The 12,486-nt window shown below is 41.8% G+C and overlaps 1 protein-coding gene across 6 annotated transcripts in view; it reads right to left on the bottom strand.

Moving 5' to 3' along the window:
- The window catches only part of myh14 (myosin, heavy chain 14, non-muscle), a 72,711-nt gene that overhangs the window by 22,792 nt on the left and 37,433 nt on the right, over positions 1-12,486 (bottom strand). For all 6 annotated transcript variants that reach the window (XM_060921953.1, XM_060921954.1, XM_060921956.1 and 3 more), the window contains 10 exons: positions 10,225-10,439; positions 6,702-6,823; positions 6,436-6,505; positions 4,824-4,984; positions 4,549-4,657; positions 3,828-3,959; positions 2,559-2,765; positions 2,328-2,465; positions 1,150-1,273; positions 848-1,019 (listed from right to left, as the gene is read on the bottom strand). In XM_060921953.1, the coding sequence (XP_060777936.1) occupies positions 848-1,019; positions 1,150-1,273; positions 2,328-2,465; positions 2,559-2,765; positions 3,828-3,959; positions 4,549-4,657; positions 4,824-4,984; positions 6,436-6,505; positions 6,702-6,823; positions 10,225-10,439 (1,450 nt within the window). The remainder of the gene's footprint in view (positions 1-847; positions 1,020-1,149; positions 1,274-2,327; positions 2,466-2,558; positions 2,766-3,827; positions 3,960-4,548; positions 4,658-4,823; positions 4,985-6,435; positions 6,506-6,701; positions 6,824-10,224; positions 10,440-12,486) is intronic.

The raw sequence follows: 12,486 nt of genomic DNA, 5'->3' as shown, positions 1-12,486 counted from the left end.
CTATAGGTGCCAGTGGGGGTAATTCAACTGTCTATATTAAAGAAAAATGGGAAAAAGAACTTGGAATAGAAATAACAGAAGATGACTGGTATAAAGTGTGCAAGGTTCAACACTCAGCCACTAGCTCCAGGATATGGCGAGAATTTGGGTGGAAGAACATTATAAGGTTTCTCATAACACCAAAGATTAAGAGGAGATACACACCAGATCAGAAATCATGTTGGAGGTTGTGTGGTCAAGTGGAGGCAGACCATACACATGTATTTTGGAAATGTCAAAAGATGGAGGGATACTGAGAGGGAGTCTGGAGTGTGCTGAGGGAGATTCTGGGATATGAGATACCTAAGACTTGTTTGGTATTATATCTGGGGAACATCCCACAAGAGGGGGTACAAGGAGAAGATAAATACCTGGTGAAAGTATTATTGGTGGCTAGCAGGAAGGCAATTACAAGGGCCTGGTATAAGGTAGACCCCCCCAACTAGAGATCAGTGGCTGAGCATTGTGGAGGAGATTTATGATATGGAGAGGTTCACACATACCTTGAGAATGAGGGAGGAACAGTTTGAAAGGAAATGGGAGAAATGGAATTATTACAGAAGGGGTAAGGATGATACCACTAGAAATTATAGTCATGACAACTGAACAAGACAGAATTGTTGCATTGTGACTGAATGGGAGGACCTATAAGCTGTTAATGGAGGGTTTTTTCTCCTTCTTTGTTGTTTGTTTTTTGTGTATTATTGTATTTGAATGAAAAAATCCAATAAAAATTAAAGTTTAAAAAAAAAAGAAAATGATTTGACGATGATGAGGCCAGCAGCCTCTGTGTAAGTTGTGTGTGTACCGTGTCTGTAGTGTGGTTATCTCTTTGTCTCTGTTAGCCAGGCTGCCTCTGAGCTCTGTAACAAGCAGACCCATTTCAGAGAGCTGCTCCTGGGCCTCGGCTGCCTCACCCTCCATGCGTCTCTTCCATTTCTCCTGCTCAAGACGGCCCTGCTCTTCCCGCTTCAGGCGCTCTGAGGAAGAAGGCGTGTGAGTAGGCAAAAATAAAAAAGTAAAATCGCTGATAAGGATGCTGTATTCTTGGTGACAGGGGTTGCATTTGTGGAGTATATTATAGGGATGTTAATAAACAATAGCTGTTACCTTCCAGGTCAGCGATAACAGCTTCCTGTTTGTTCTTGAGCTTGTTGAGACTCTTGACTTTCTCTTCCTCCTCAGTCAGCTGGTCAGCGACCTCATTCAGCCTTTCCTCCAACTGCTTTTTCTCCTAATAAGAGATGGAGAGACAGACAAGGTAGAAGAAGAGGAGAGAACAGAAGGGAAACCATCATTATCCAAGCCTATAACGTATCACAACAAGCCTATAAATATAGCAAGCCTAATTTAAGAAGAATCCAAGGGCGTTTTAGTGCAAGGACTGTCAGAAAGGTGTTTTAGTCTTAAAGGGTTTAGATGAGGCATGACGCCTTGTCCTGACTGATTGGCTATTTACATACATTACATTACATTACAGGCATTTAGCAGACACTTATCTGGAGTGACGTACAATGAGCACACCCATACCCAGCACCTGGGGAGCAGCTGGAGGTTAGATGCCTTGCTCAAGGGCACTTCAGCCATGGATTTTCGTGCCGGTCCAGGGAATCAAACTGGCGACCCATTGGGCTCAAGCCTGCTTCTCTAACCTTTAGGCTATGGCTGCCCAATCTACAGTATTGTTTGAAGCTTGGTGGTGTAGTGGGCAGCATGGCTCCTTCAACAACAACAGTGTCATCGGTTCAAGCCTCAGCTCAGCTGACTGTGTGGAGTTACCCACTGTTTCTCTAATTTCCCCATGGGGTAAATAAAGTGTTATTTATTAAAATTAATACACTAATAAAATAGAAAATGATACATTAAAGTATTATTTATCTTGTTTGTTGTCCACAAGATTTGCTTTTTTCCCGTTTGCAGCATGGAGCACCATAAAGAGCAGACTATTTTTCTCTGAGCAATTATTTACTGACACCTTAGAAAAATATGACAATAATGTTGCCAAATACAAAAATTGGCCTCACTAAAAATCACTGACCTCACCTTTAATCCGAGCCAGCCTGGATAGAGATTCTAAATCTTAAATGTACTGTTTAGTTAGTTCAGAAATTATGTCCAGCCTATACACAACAAGAGCACAGCTTGAGCTGTAAGCACTGAAATCTTTACATTGGAGAGAATACTAGGGTTCTATTAACAGTGTTGGAAACGAATGCATAATGCACAGTTTTCTTTATTCAGCCCTATTAACTCAAAGAAGAACTAATATGATTTTTTTTCTTTAATACCTTGCTCAGTCTGTCTCGCTGCTCTCCTGCAGTCATGGTCTCATTCTCCAGAGTTTTCACTTTGGTTTCTAGAGTAACTTTCTCCAGCAGAAGCCGCTGCCTCGCCCCTTCTTCCTCCTCCAACTGTTCTTCTAAGTCCTGAGATGGAGAAAGAGACGATTAGGTTATGATCATCATGAACAGCACAGCCTTCAAACAGATAGAAAACAACAGAAACAGCAGTTCACACACCTGTACATGTTGCTGCATCCGTTTTTTCTCATTGGCTAGCTGTGCACCCCTCTCTTCCTCTTCCTCCAGTCGGCCTTCAAGTTCCCCCAGAACCTCCTCCAGCTCCTGCTTACGGCTGGCCAGTCGTGCTCTCATCTCCTCAGCCTCAGCAAATAACTCCGCCTCTGCCTGAAGCTGGTCTGTGAGGACCGCCTTCTCTTCCAACAGCTGACAGGTCATAGATTGATGAAATACAGCAAAAAGAGAGCTATAACAGTGTGATATAACTGTCTGAGCAGTGATTAAACCGATACATCATGGGCCATCAACTGGCAGACCATGGTCTGGATATGGACCCAACAAAGCATTTCAGTTGACAGAAACAAGTACTTCACAAACACCATAGCCAAGTCAATACCCATATAATAATACTACTACTACTACTAATAATAATAAAGTGGCTTTGGTCGTCCAATCAGGTTTATTGTTTAAACAGCACGCCAAGACACACATTTCTTCCGTGAAATGCCTGTGGTGAGGGACAAGAAAGTGCTTATGTAACAGAATATACAGACATCAACAACACACTCTTAGGCGCATGAGACACTCACATGCACACACATGGCAAGAACATAGAAAAGTGATTTAAAAAAAAAACCCAGCGACTTTACATTTCTAAACATGAACCTGCTCTGTTTCTGTAGCAGATCCTCTGTTGCAGTTTATCCAGTGGCATACATTTATGTTAATTAGGCAAGAGCCTTGGTACAGACACAGAGTTTGATTAGCAAATTGTCACCATGATTTTAAAAAAAAAAAAAAATCAAAAACAAAATCAGAATATTAAAAGTGAATGGACACAGAAGTATACGTTTATTCTCCCTTCATCAAAATCAATGTTTTTCATATTTTAAGAATCTGTGGCATGAATCAAAAGCAATAATGTGAAACACCATTATGAATTAAAATATGCCAATTTGCAAAACTAATTATTAATGTTCAGGCATTAAATGATAACTTTTGTCACCATTAAATCATGCTAGTTGCTTATCTGGCCCTTTGTATGCAAGGAATATAACTGGATCTTCACACATTTTAGTTAAATACCCTTGTCTATAGATGATTCAGTGCTTTGAATACAGGTCTACTGACAAATACAGATGTGTAACTCAATCCTGAATACTTTCCTAATTTCGCCTAATTTAAGCCGTAGTTGCCATCACTGCAGCAAATGGGAAACAGAGGAAAAAAAGAGAGAGGAGTGAAATAGACCGTGATGGCTTGATGTACCTGTTGGTGTTTCCTCTCCAGTTCTACATAGTCATGCTCCACTTTGCTCAGGTTATCTTTAGCTTTCTGAAGCTGTGCCTCTCGAGCCTGAATTTCCTCATCCTGGCGAGTTACCTGGAGCAGCGGCTTCACCTGGGCACAGAGATAAAAAGTAAAAGGCCTCATCTCATCTCATTATCTCTAGCCGCTTTATCCTTCTACAGGGTTGCAGGCAAGCTGGAGCCTATCCCAGCTGACTACGGGCGAAAGGCGGGGTACACCCTGGACAAGTCGCCAGGTCATCACAGGGCTGACACATAGACACAGACAACCATTCACACTCACATTCACACCTACGGTCAATTTAGAGTCACCAGTTAACCTAACCTGCATGTCTTTGGACTGTGGGGGAAACCGGAGCACCCGGAGGAAACCCACGTGGACACGGGGAGAACATGCAAACTCCACACAGAAAGGCCCTCGCCGGCCACGGGGCTCGAACCCGGACCTTCTTGCTGTGAGGCGACAGCGCTAACCACTACACCACCGTGCCACCCCAGTAAAAGGCCTAAGTAACTAAATCTTAACAATGAAGTAAGTTACACACTTGTTCTGGATAATCAGTGTACGAAAATAATGAAATGTTATCCTTTTCTATTTCCTTTTGACTCTGCTATACAAATGCATGTGATGTCGCAGTGATTACAAAACACTGGACTGGTGCATCTGTGCTGTGTATTACCTTGGTGAAGAGTCTCCACCATTGCCAGTTGCGTAGCTTCAGGTAGGCAGCACAGTTTCTCTGCATCACTCGCAGTGCACTTAGCTGCTGTTGCTTCTTCTGAAAAGCTCTAACAGAAGAATAAAGCGTTTAATGAAATATGCCAAATAAAAATATGCAAAAAAGCCTCTAATAAATACTGTCATGATGCAATATTGTAAATACTCCCAAGAGTTAAACAATTTTTTTTTTGTTACTGAAATTCTACATATCAACTAACAAACTCACAGACACACCTTCTAGCAAGGTATCCACGTGCAGCACTTTGGAATCGGATGATGGTGTCAGTGATTTTCAGATCTCTCTCCTCCTCCAGATGTGCCAGCACTCCAGCTCGGAAAAACACTTTACTCTGCCCCACCCGGAACAAATTCCCGTCTAGCTCCAGGGCCCTGATCTGAACACAGTTACACAACACTTCCTGTCTTAATAACAACTGTACAGTGCACAAACACAGCTGTATTCTAATCACAATGAAATGAAAACTTGCAGCACAAATTATGTAATAGTCTGTAGTAAAATTAAAAATCTTTGTCAAATATCAAACATACCCTCACTGAGCACTTTATTATGAACAGTATACGACTACTGAGGAGGGCCTCCCTTTGCTCTCAAAGCAGCCTCAAGTCTTCATTTTGGAAACAATCCTTTGATATTCTGGTCCATATTGACACACAAGTCCTGCAGATTTTTCAGGTGCACGTTCATGCTGTGAATCTCCTGTTCTACCCCGTCCCAAAGGTGTTCTACGCGATTCAGATCTGGTGACTGGGAAGGTCACTGAAGAACACTGAACTCATTGTCATGTTCATGAAACCAGTTTGAGATGCCTTTTGCTTTGTGACATGGTGCATTATCATGCCGGAAGTAGCCATTAGATGACAAATTGTGGCCATGAAGAGATGCCCATGATTAGCAACAATACTCGGTCTGTGGCATTCAAGTGATGATTGATTGGTAATAACAGGCCCAAAGTGTGCCAAGAAAACATTCCCCACCCCATTATATCACCTCCACCAGCCTGGCCTATTGACACAAGACAGGTTGGGTGCTGTTGGTGGCAAATTCTGACCCTACCATCTGTGTGCCTCAGCAGAAATCAAGATTCATCAGACCAGGCTGCATTTTTCCAGTCTTCATCTCTCTGGCTTTGGTGAGTCTGTGCCCACTGCAGTCTCAGCTTCCTGTTCTTGGTTGACAGAAGTGGAAGCTGACATGGCCTCCTGCTGTTGTAGCCCATCTACCTCAAAATTCAATGTCTTGAGCATTCTGTGATACTTTTCTGCTCATCACAATTGTACAGAGTTGCTATCTGAGTTATTCTAGCCTTTCTGTCAGCTTGAACCAGTCTGGCCATTCTCCATTGACCTCTCTCACCAACAAGCTGTTTCCGTCCACAGAACTGGATGTTTTTTCTTTATTTCACCATTCTGAGTAAACACTAGAGACCGTTGCACGTAAAAATCACAGTAGATCAGCACTTAGACGTACCCATACCAACCCATCTGGCAGCAACAATCATGCCAAGGTCAAAAATCACTGAGATCACGTTTTTCCCCGTCTGATAGTTGATATGAACATTACATGAACCTGCTGGCCCATATCTGCATGATTTTATGCGTTGCACTGTTGCCACATGATTGGCAGATGAGATAATTGCATGAATATGTAGGTTTACAGGTGTTCCTCATAAAATGCTCTTTGAGTATATAATCTACCCACACGAAAAAATGCACCCTCAAGCAAAGTCTCATGTAAGACACACACAAAAAAACCACAAACTTGCATTGGCAATGATTCTTTTATGTTGAGCAGATCTACGCATAAGGTATTAATATGAGCACTCACCATAAGCTCAGAGGCCTGCTTTCCATCCATAAAGGTACGAGGTATAGCATTGGGAGTCAGAATCTCATACCTAACAGACAACAGCAAGGAAAACAGAGGATGTAATAAAACATCTTTCCCAAGAGCATTACACTTGAGAACTACTTGATAACAATATAATGCAAATCATTGTGTAAAGAGAGAGAACATGAACAGGACAGAGTCTGAGGAGAATCAGGGTGGCTTAGCTAATGCTTACACAGTCAAGCAGAGAAACACACACAGACCTTTGTCTGAACTCCTGGAAGGGGATACGGTTGGGGAAACCTTGTCTGCAGATTCTGATCCCTTCCAGCACTCCATTACATCTAAGCTGATCCAAGACGAGATGAGGGGTCAGCTTCCCTGCCTTAAAAGATAGGGAGAGAGAGAAAGAAGCAGAGTTAACATTACAGGTGTAATATGTAAGGAATAATCCACAATGGGGGCGGCACGGTGGTGTATTGGTTAGCACTGTCACCTCACAGCAAGAAGGTTCTGGGTTCAAGCCCAGTGGCCAACAGGGACCTTTCTGTGTGGAGTTTGCATGTTCTCCCTGTGTCTGCGTGAGTTTCCTCCAGGTGCTCCGGTTTCCCCCACAGTCCAAAGACATGCAGGTTAGGTTAACTGGTGGCTCTAAATTGAGCGTAGGTGTGAATGTGAGTGTGAATGGTTGTATGTCTCTATGTGTCAGCCCTGCGATGATCTGGCGACTTGTCCAGGGTGTACCCCGCCTCTCGCCCATAGTTAGCTGGGACAGGCTCCAGCTTGCCCATGACCCTGCACAGGATAAGCAGTTACAGATAATGGATAGAAGGATGGAATCCACAATGGGGTGGTGTGATGCAATCAAATTTCAGTGGAGTTACTATTACCAAATTATTATAACAACATTCCTCAAATGGTTTATTCCTCTTTGTTAAGTGAAATTTTGTTGTTCCATCATCAGCCTCTTGTTTTCTTTGCAGCTTATATTACTGAGAAACGTGAAAGCGCAAAGTCCTCTGTCCTGAAGACTCTCCTATGGCTGAAAGCTTACTGATGCCTTCCATAAATGTAAAATAATCATCACCTTACAGAAAGGGCCCACCACATCAATGATTATATGTTCTTGTTCTTTTTATATAACAGCATATTTTTTTCTTAAAGTGAACTGGCCTAGTGGTTAGCGTGTCCGCCTCTTGACCGGGAGAGCTCGAGTTCTACTCGCGGTCAGGTCATACCAAAGACCATCATAAAAATGGTACCTACTACCGTCTGGCAAGGCACGCTCCAATACAGATGTGAGTGGGGAAGTCAAACTCTCGCGGTCATCAGAGGACTAACGTCCCACTGTAACCCCAGCTGTATGGAGCACTTGCATGTGACGTCACAGCCGATCCAGATTGTGACAGACGCCATCGTGTCGGTCAAACGTCATATTCCGCCTTCTACTTCTACTTTTACTTCTACCTTTTCTTCTGGAAAACCCTACTATATACAATTCTACTACAATGGCTGCGGCTACAAGCTCTCCCTACCTGTGCACGTTTTTTATGTTTTTTGTGTGTATTTTTCCGTGTTGTTTGTCTGTACCGGACTTCAATATCCACTACAACCGTATGGACTTACTGGACATTGGTTTCCAGCAGAAAATGACGGTTTGTAGCGATTTCCATCGCATGCACAACATTCCGGACAAGAAAAAAAAAAAAAAAAACATTCCGGACGAGATAGCGAGACCAGCGGGGTCTCCGTGGATTGTTATCGGAAGCAAAGTGAAGGAGGCGGTGCCGGGAGCAGAAGCAAAAGCGAGGCTGCAGAGCCGGCCTGTTGACTAAGCTCAGAAAACAGCCACTCAAATCTCCACTGCCAAGCCTCTATCTCTCCAACGCCAGATCCATGTAAACAAGACGGACGATTTGGAATTACCTTATTCTATTCTATAATCGGCTGGTCAGTGCTATACTCAATACTTAAGTGACTTACCCATCCAATGAGGATTCTTGTTTACAAGATGCCACATCTGAGTCGCTGACAAATCCTGAATTTCTGTAAAGATAACTGTCCAGAGATTTATAAGCACGCAGTGCTTCACCACTGAACAGCGAGGGAAAGTTAATGAGGTAATTATACACGTCTGGGTATTCCGCTGGCAGTTCAAAATCCGGTCGTGAAAACTCTGTCCGGTAAGCCATAAGGGTCACAAATCTGTAGATCGTTTATTTTAGACATATATCTAGTTATCTGTTCATTAGAAAAATGAGCCGTGTAGTCCGTCGGTTGAAATTGATCCATTCTGCACACGAGTGCAGCAGTATTCAGCGGTGTTTTTGACCGACAAGATGGCGGTTGTGTACTTTCCAGTCACGTGACTGCAAGATCTCTATAGGCAAGAGGTGGAGAGCTATCGAAACAGAGATTGGCGCCGCACCCATATGCCTTAAGAGTTGGTTAGTACTGGGACAGGAGACTGCCTGGGAAGACCAGACTCTGGCGGGAGAGGGACTTTGATTTTTTTAATCTTTTTTTCTTGAACTATGCTTATTATTAACCTTGTATTATGTGGTGGTAAATGCCTCTGGGAATGAGTTGTTACTATAGAAAAACAACAGCATAATATAATGAGCGCATTAATACAGTATTAACTTACAGCCATGCTGTTAAGCAAAAATTAATCACTTTTTGACCATTCAGACTTGGGAATTAAACAGGCTGTGGTATAAGGAAATAAGGAAAGTTTAAAGTTTAAAAAATGTTTTAATATACAGTACTGTGCAAAAGTCTAAGGCTAATGTAAAGAAATGCTGTAGAGCAAAAATGGCTTAAAAATACTGAAATGAAACAGTTCAACATAAAAGCTTAAAAATAAATAAATAAATCATAATCTCAGGTACAATGAGTGCAGTTTTATAAGGAAATGAGCTGTACGGTAGGTTTTACTGAGCATCTTGCAGAACCAGCCACAGTTCTTCTGGACATTTTGACTGTCACACTTGATTCTTAATTTTGCAGCAAAACCCAGCAGCCTTCATTATGTTTTCTTTTTTAATCTGAAAAAGTGGAATCTTCTATATAATAAGCAGCAAAGTTTGTTTGTCTTGAGCTAACGTTGCCATTTCTCGATGGAATTGCACCAAATTTGGCAAGTAGGTCCGGGGATGACCCTGAATTTTGCAGATATAAACAAAATTCATATCTAGGCCCCAAGGAGGTCCCTGGGGGGGCACAACATCCACCCACCCCTCCCTGAATGCCTTTCACGTTACATTTATCAACACAAATTCTCAACAGATCTTCACTAAACTTGGCACATAGGTACAGGAGATAGCCACAATTTGGCAGAACTCAGAAATTCCATATTTGGGCCCCACGGGGTCACCGGTGGGCCCCTGGGTGGTGGATGTTTGGATTTTTGTTTGTCTTGGGTTAACATCACCATTTCTCGATGGATCTTCACCAAATTTGACATGAAAGTCTGGGGGAAACCCAGAATTTTGCAAAACCCAGGCAACGCCAGGTAACCTGTTAGTGTATAATATGCTGCTGAGACACAAACATTTTTTTTCTGTAACTTTTAATTTTGTGCTGAAAAATGAACATTTTGACCTCTAAAATATTTTTGTACTGACTTGATAACATAGAAATCATAAAATAGAAATCTATAACAAAAGGTTGTATAAAAAAATAGGGCGCCTAAGACTTTTGCACAGTAATGTATATTTGTATAAAATGATCCCATATTCATAATTAATATTCAAATGAAGCACATCTTTTAAACTTCTCTCTCACCCTCTTCTCATGGTTGGGGATGATGCAGCGCAGGAAGTTGGGGTTGGTGTTGCGCAGTGTAGCCATCAGTTTGGTCAGTGACTCTTTGTATAGTTGTCCAACAGTCCGGAACATTCCCTTCTTCGTTTTCAGCCCAGCTGCTCCAAACGTCACTGGCCCACTGCCCTCTGCCAGACCTCCAGACCCTACTTGGTCCAATCCCACAATCCTCTCCACTATGCAGGACAAACAATTAGTTGACATTTGATCAATAGTTAAGGATAGAGTTTCCTTGTAGTGTAAGAATCCCAACAAACTTTCAAATATTCATAGTATGCTGTACACTTATAGTTTTTAAAATGGAATGCATCAGCATAAGCCATACACAATCCAAAGCTACATACATGAATTATATCAGTATATCAGTACAACAATAAGGAAGCCCAGTATGTCCGTTTAAAGGCGTGCATATCCAGCAAAAACAGCACTCGTAAATTTACAAACAAACAAACAAACAAACAAACAAACAAACAAACAGCCAGTACATTGAAAATACTAAATCAGTGTGATGCAACATACTTTTGGTTGTCTAACAGATAAAATACATGTGTATTTAAAACTCAAGCAATTGTAAAGGTTCAGTATTAGGGCCTGACTGATAAGGGATGTTTTGGCACTGATAACAATAACAATAAAAAAAGGGTTGTGTTTTCCGATGACCGATATTATCAGGTGATACGGTTGTCTTCATTCAAATAGAAATGTATTAAAATTTCATGAATTGTACAAAAATAGTCAAGCAGGCCTTAATGTATGTGAAAAAAACCCACACTTTGAACTATATACAGTAGATATAAAAAAGTGTACACAACCTGTTAAAATGATAGGTTTTTCTGATGTAAACCCCCCCCCCCCCCCCCCCGAGACCACAATAAATAATTTCAAAACTTTATTCACCTTTAATGTGACCTATAACCTGTACAATTCAACTGCAAAACAAACAAATCCGTTAGAGGGAAAAACATAAAAAATAAAAAAACATACAATAAGCTGGTTGCATAAGTGTGCACACCCTTAAACTAATACTTTGTTGAAGCACCTTTTGATTTAATTACAGCATTCAGTCTTTTTGGATTCACACCTGCCATCAATTAAAATGACTCTGATTAACCCCAAATAAAGTTCAGACATTTACTCAGTTGCATCCTCCAGCAAAAGCCAGCGTTCACAGAGAGCTTACAAAGCGTCAAAGGGATCTCAGTGTCGAAAGGTATCAGTCAGGAGAAGGGGACAAAAACATTTCCACGGCATTAGATATACCATGGAGCACAGTGAAGATGGTCATCAAGACGCGGAGAAAATATGGGACAACAGTAGCATTAGTGAGAACTGGACGTCCCTCCAAAATTGATGAAAAGACAAGACGAAAACTGGTCAGGGAGGCTGCCGAGAGGCCTACAGCAACACTGAAGGAGCTGCAGGAATTTCTGGCAAGTACTGGTTGTGTACTACATGTGACAACAAGCTCCTGTATTCTCCATATGGGGTAGGGTTGCAAGATGGAAGCCTTTTCTTACAAAGAAAAACATCCAGGCCTGGCTAAATTTTGCAAAAAAAAAAAAAAAACATCAACTCTCCCAAAAGCATGTGGGAAAATGTGTTATGGACTGATGAAATCAAGCTTGAACTTTTTGGCCACAATTTCAAAAGGTATGTTTGGCGCAAAAACAACACTGCACATCACCAAAAGACCACCATACCCATGGTGAAGCATGGTGGTGGCAGCATCATGTTTTGGGGTTGTTTTTCTTCAGCTGGAACAGGGGCTTTAGTCAAGGTGGAGGGAATTATGAACAGTTCTAAATACCAGTCAGTTTTGGCCCAAAACCTTCAGGTGTCTGCTAGAAAGCTGAAGAGGAATTTCATCTTTCAGCACGACAATGACCCCAAGCATACATCAAAATCAACAAAAGAATGGCTTCACCAGAAGAAAATTAAAGTTTTGGAATGGTCCAGCCAGAGCCCAGACCTAAATCCAATTGAAAATCTGTGGGGTGACCTGAAGAGGGCTGTGCACAAGAGACGCCCTCGCAATCTGACAGATTTGGAGTGCTTTTGCAAGGAAGTGTGGGCAAATATTGCCAAGTCTAGATGTGGCAGGCTGATAGACTCCGACCCAAAAAGACTGAATGCTGTAATTAAATCAAAAGGTGCTTCAACAAAGTATTAGGGTGTGCACACTTATGCAACCAGCTTATTGTATGTTTTTTATTTTTTATGTTT

This window comes from Neoarius graeffei, chromosome 5 (genome assembly GCF_027579695.1).
Source record: "Neoarius graeffei isolate fNeoGra1 chromosome 5, fNeoGra1.pri, whole genome shotgun sequence".
In the NCBI taxonomy this organism is placed as follows: domain Eukaryota; kingdom Metazoa; phylum Chordata; class Actinopteri; order Siluriformes; family Ariidae; genus Neoarius; species Neoarius graeffei.
This window is presented reverse-complemented; position numbering and strand designations above follow the sequence as displayed.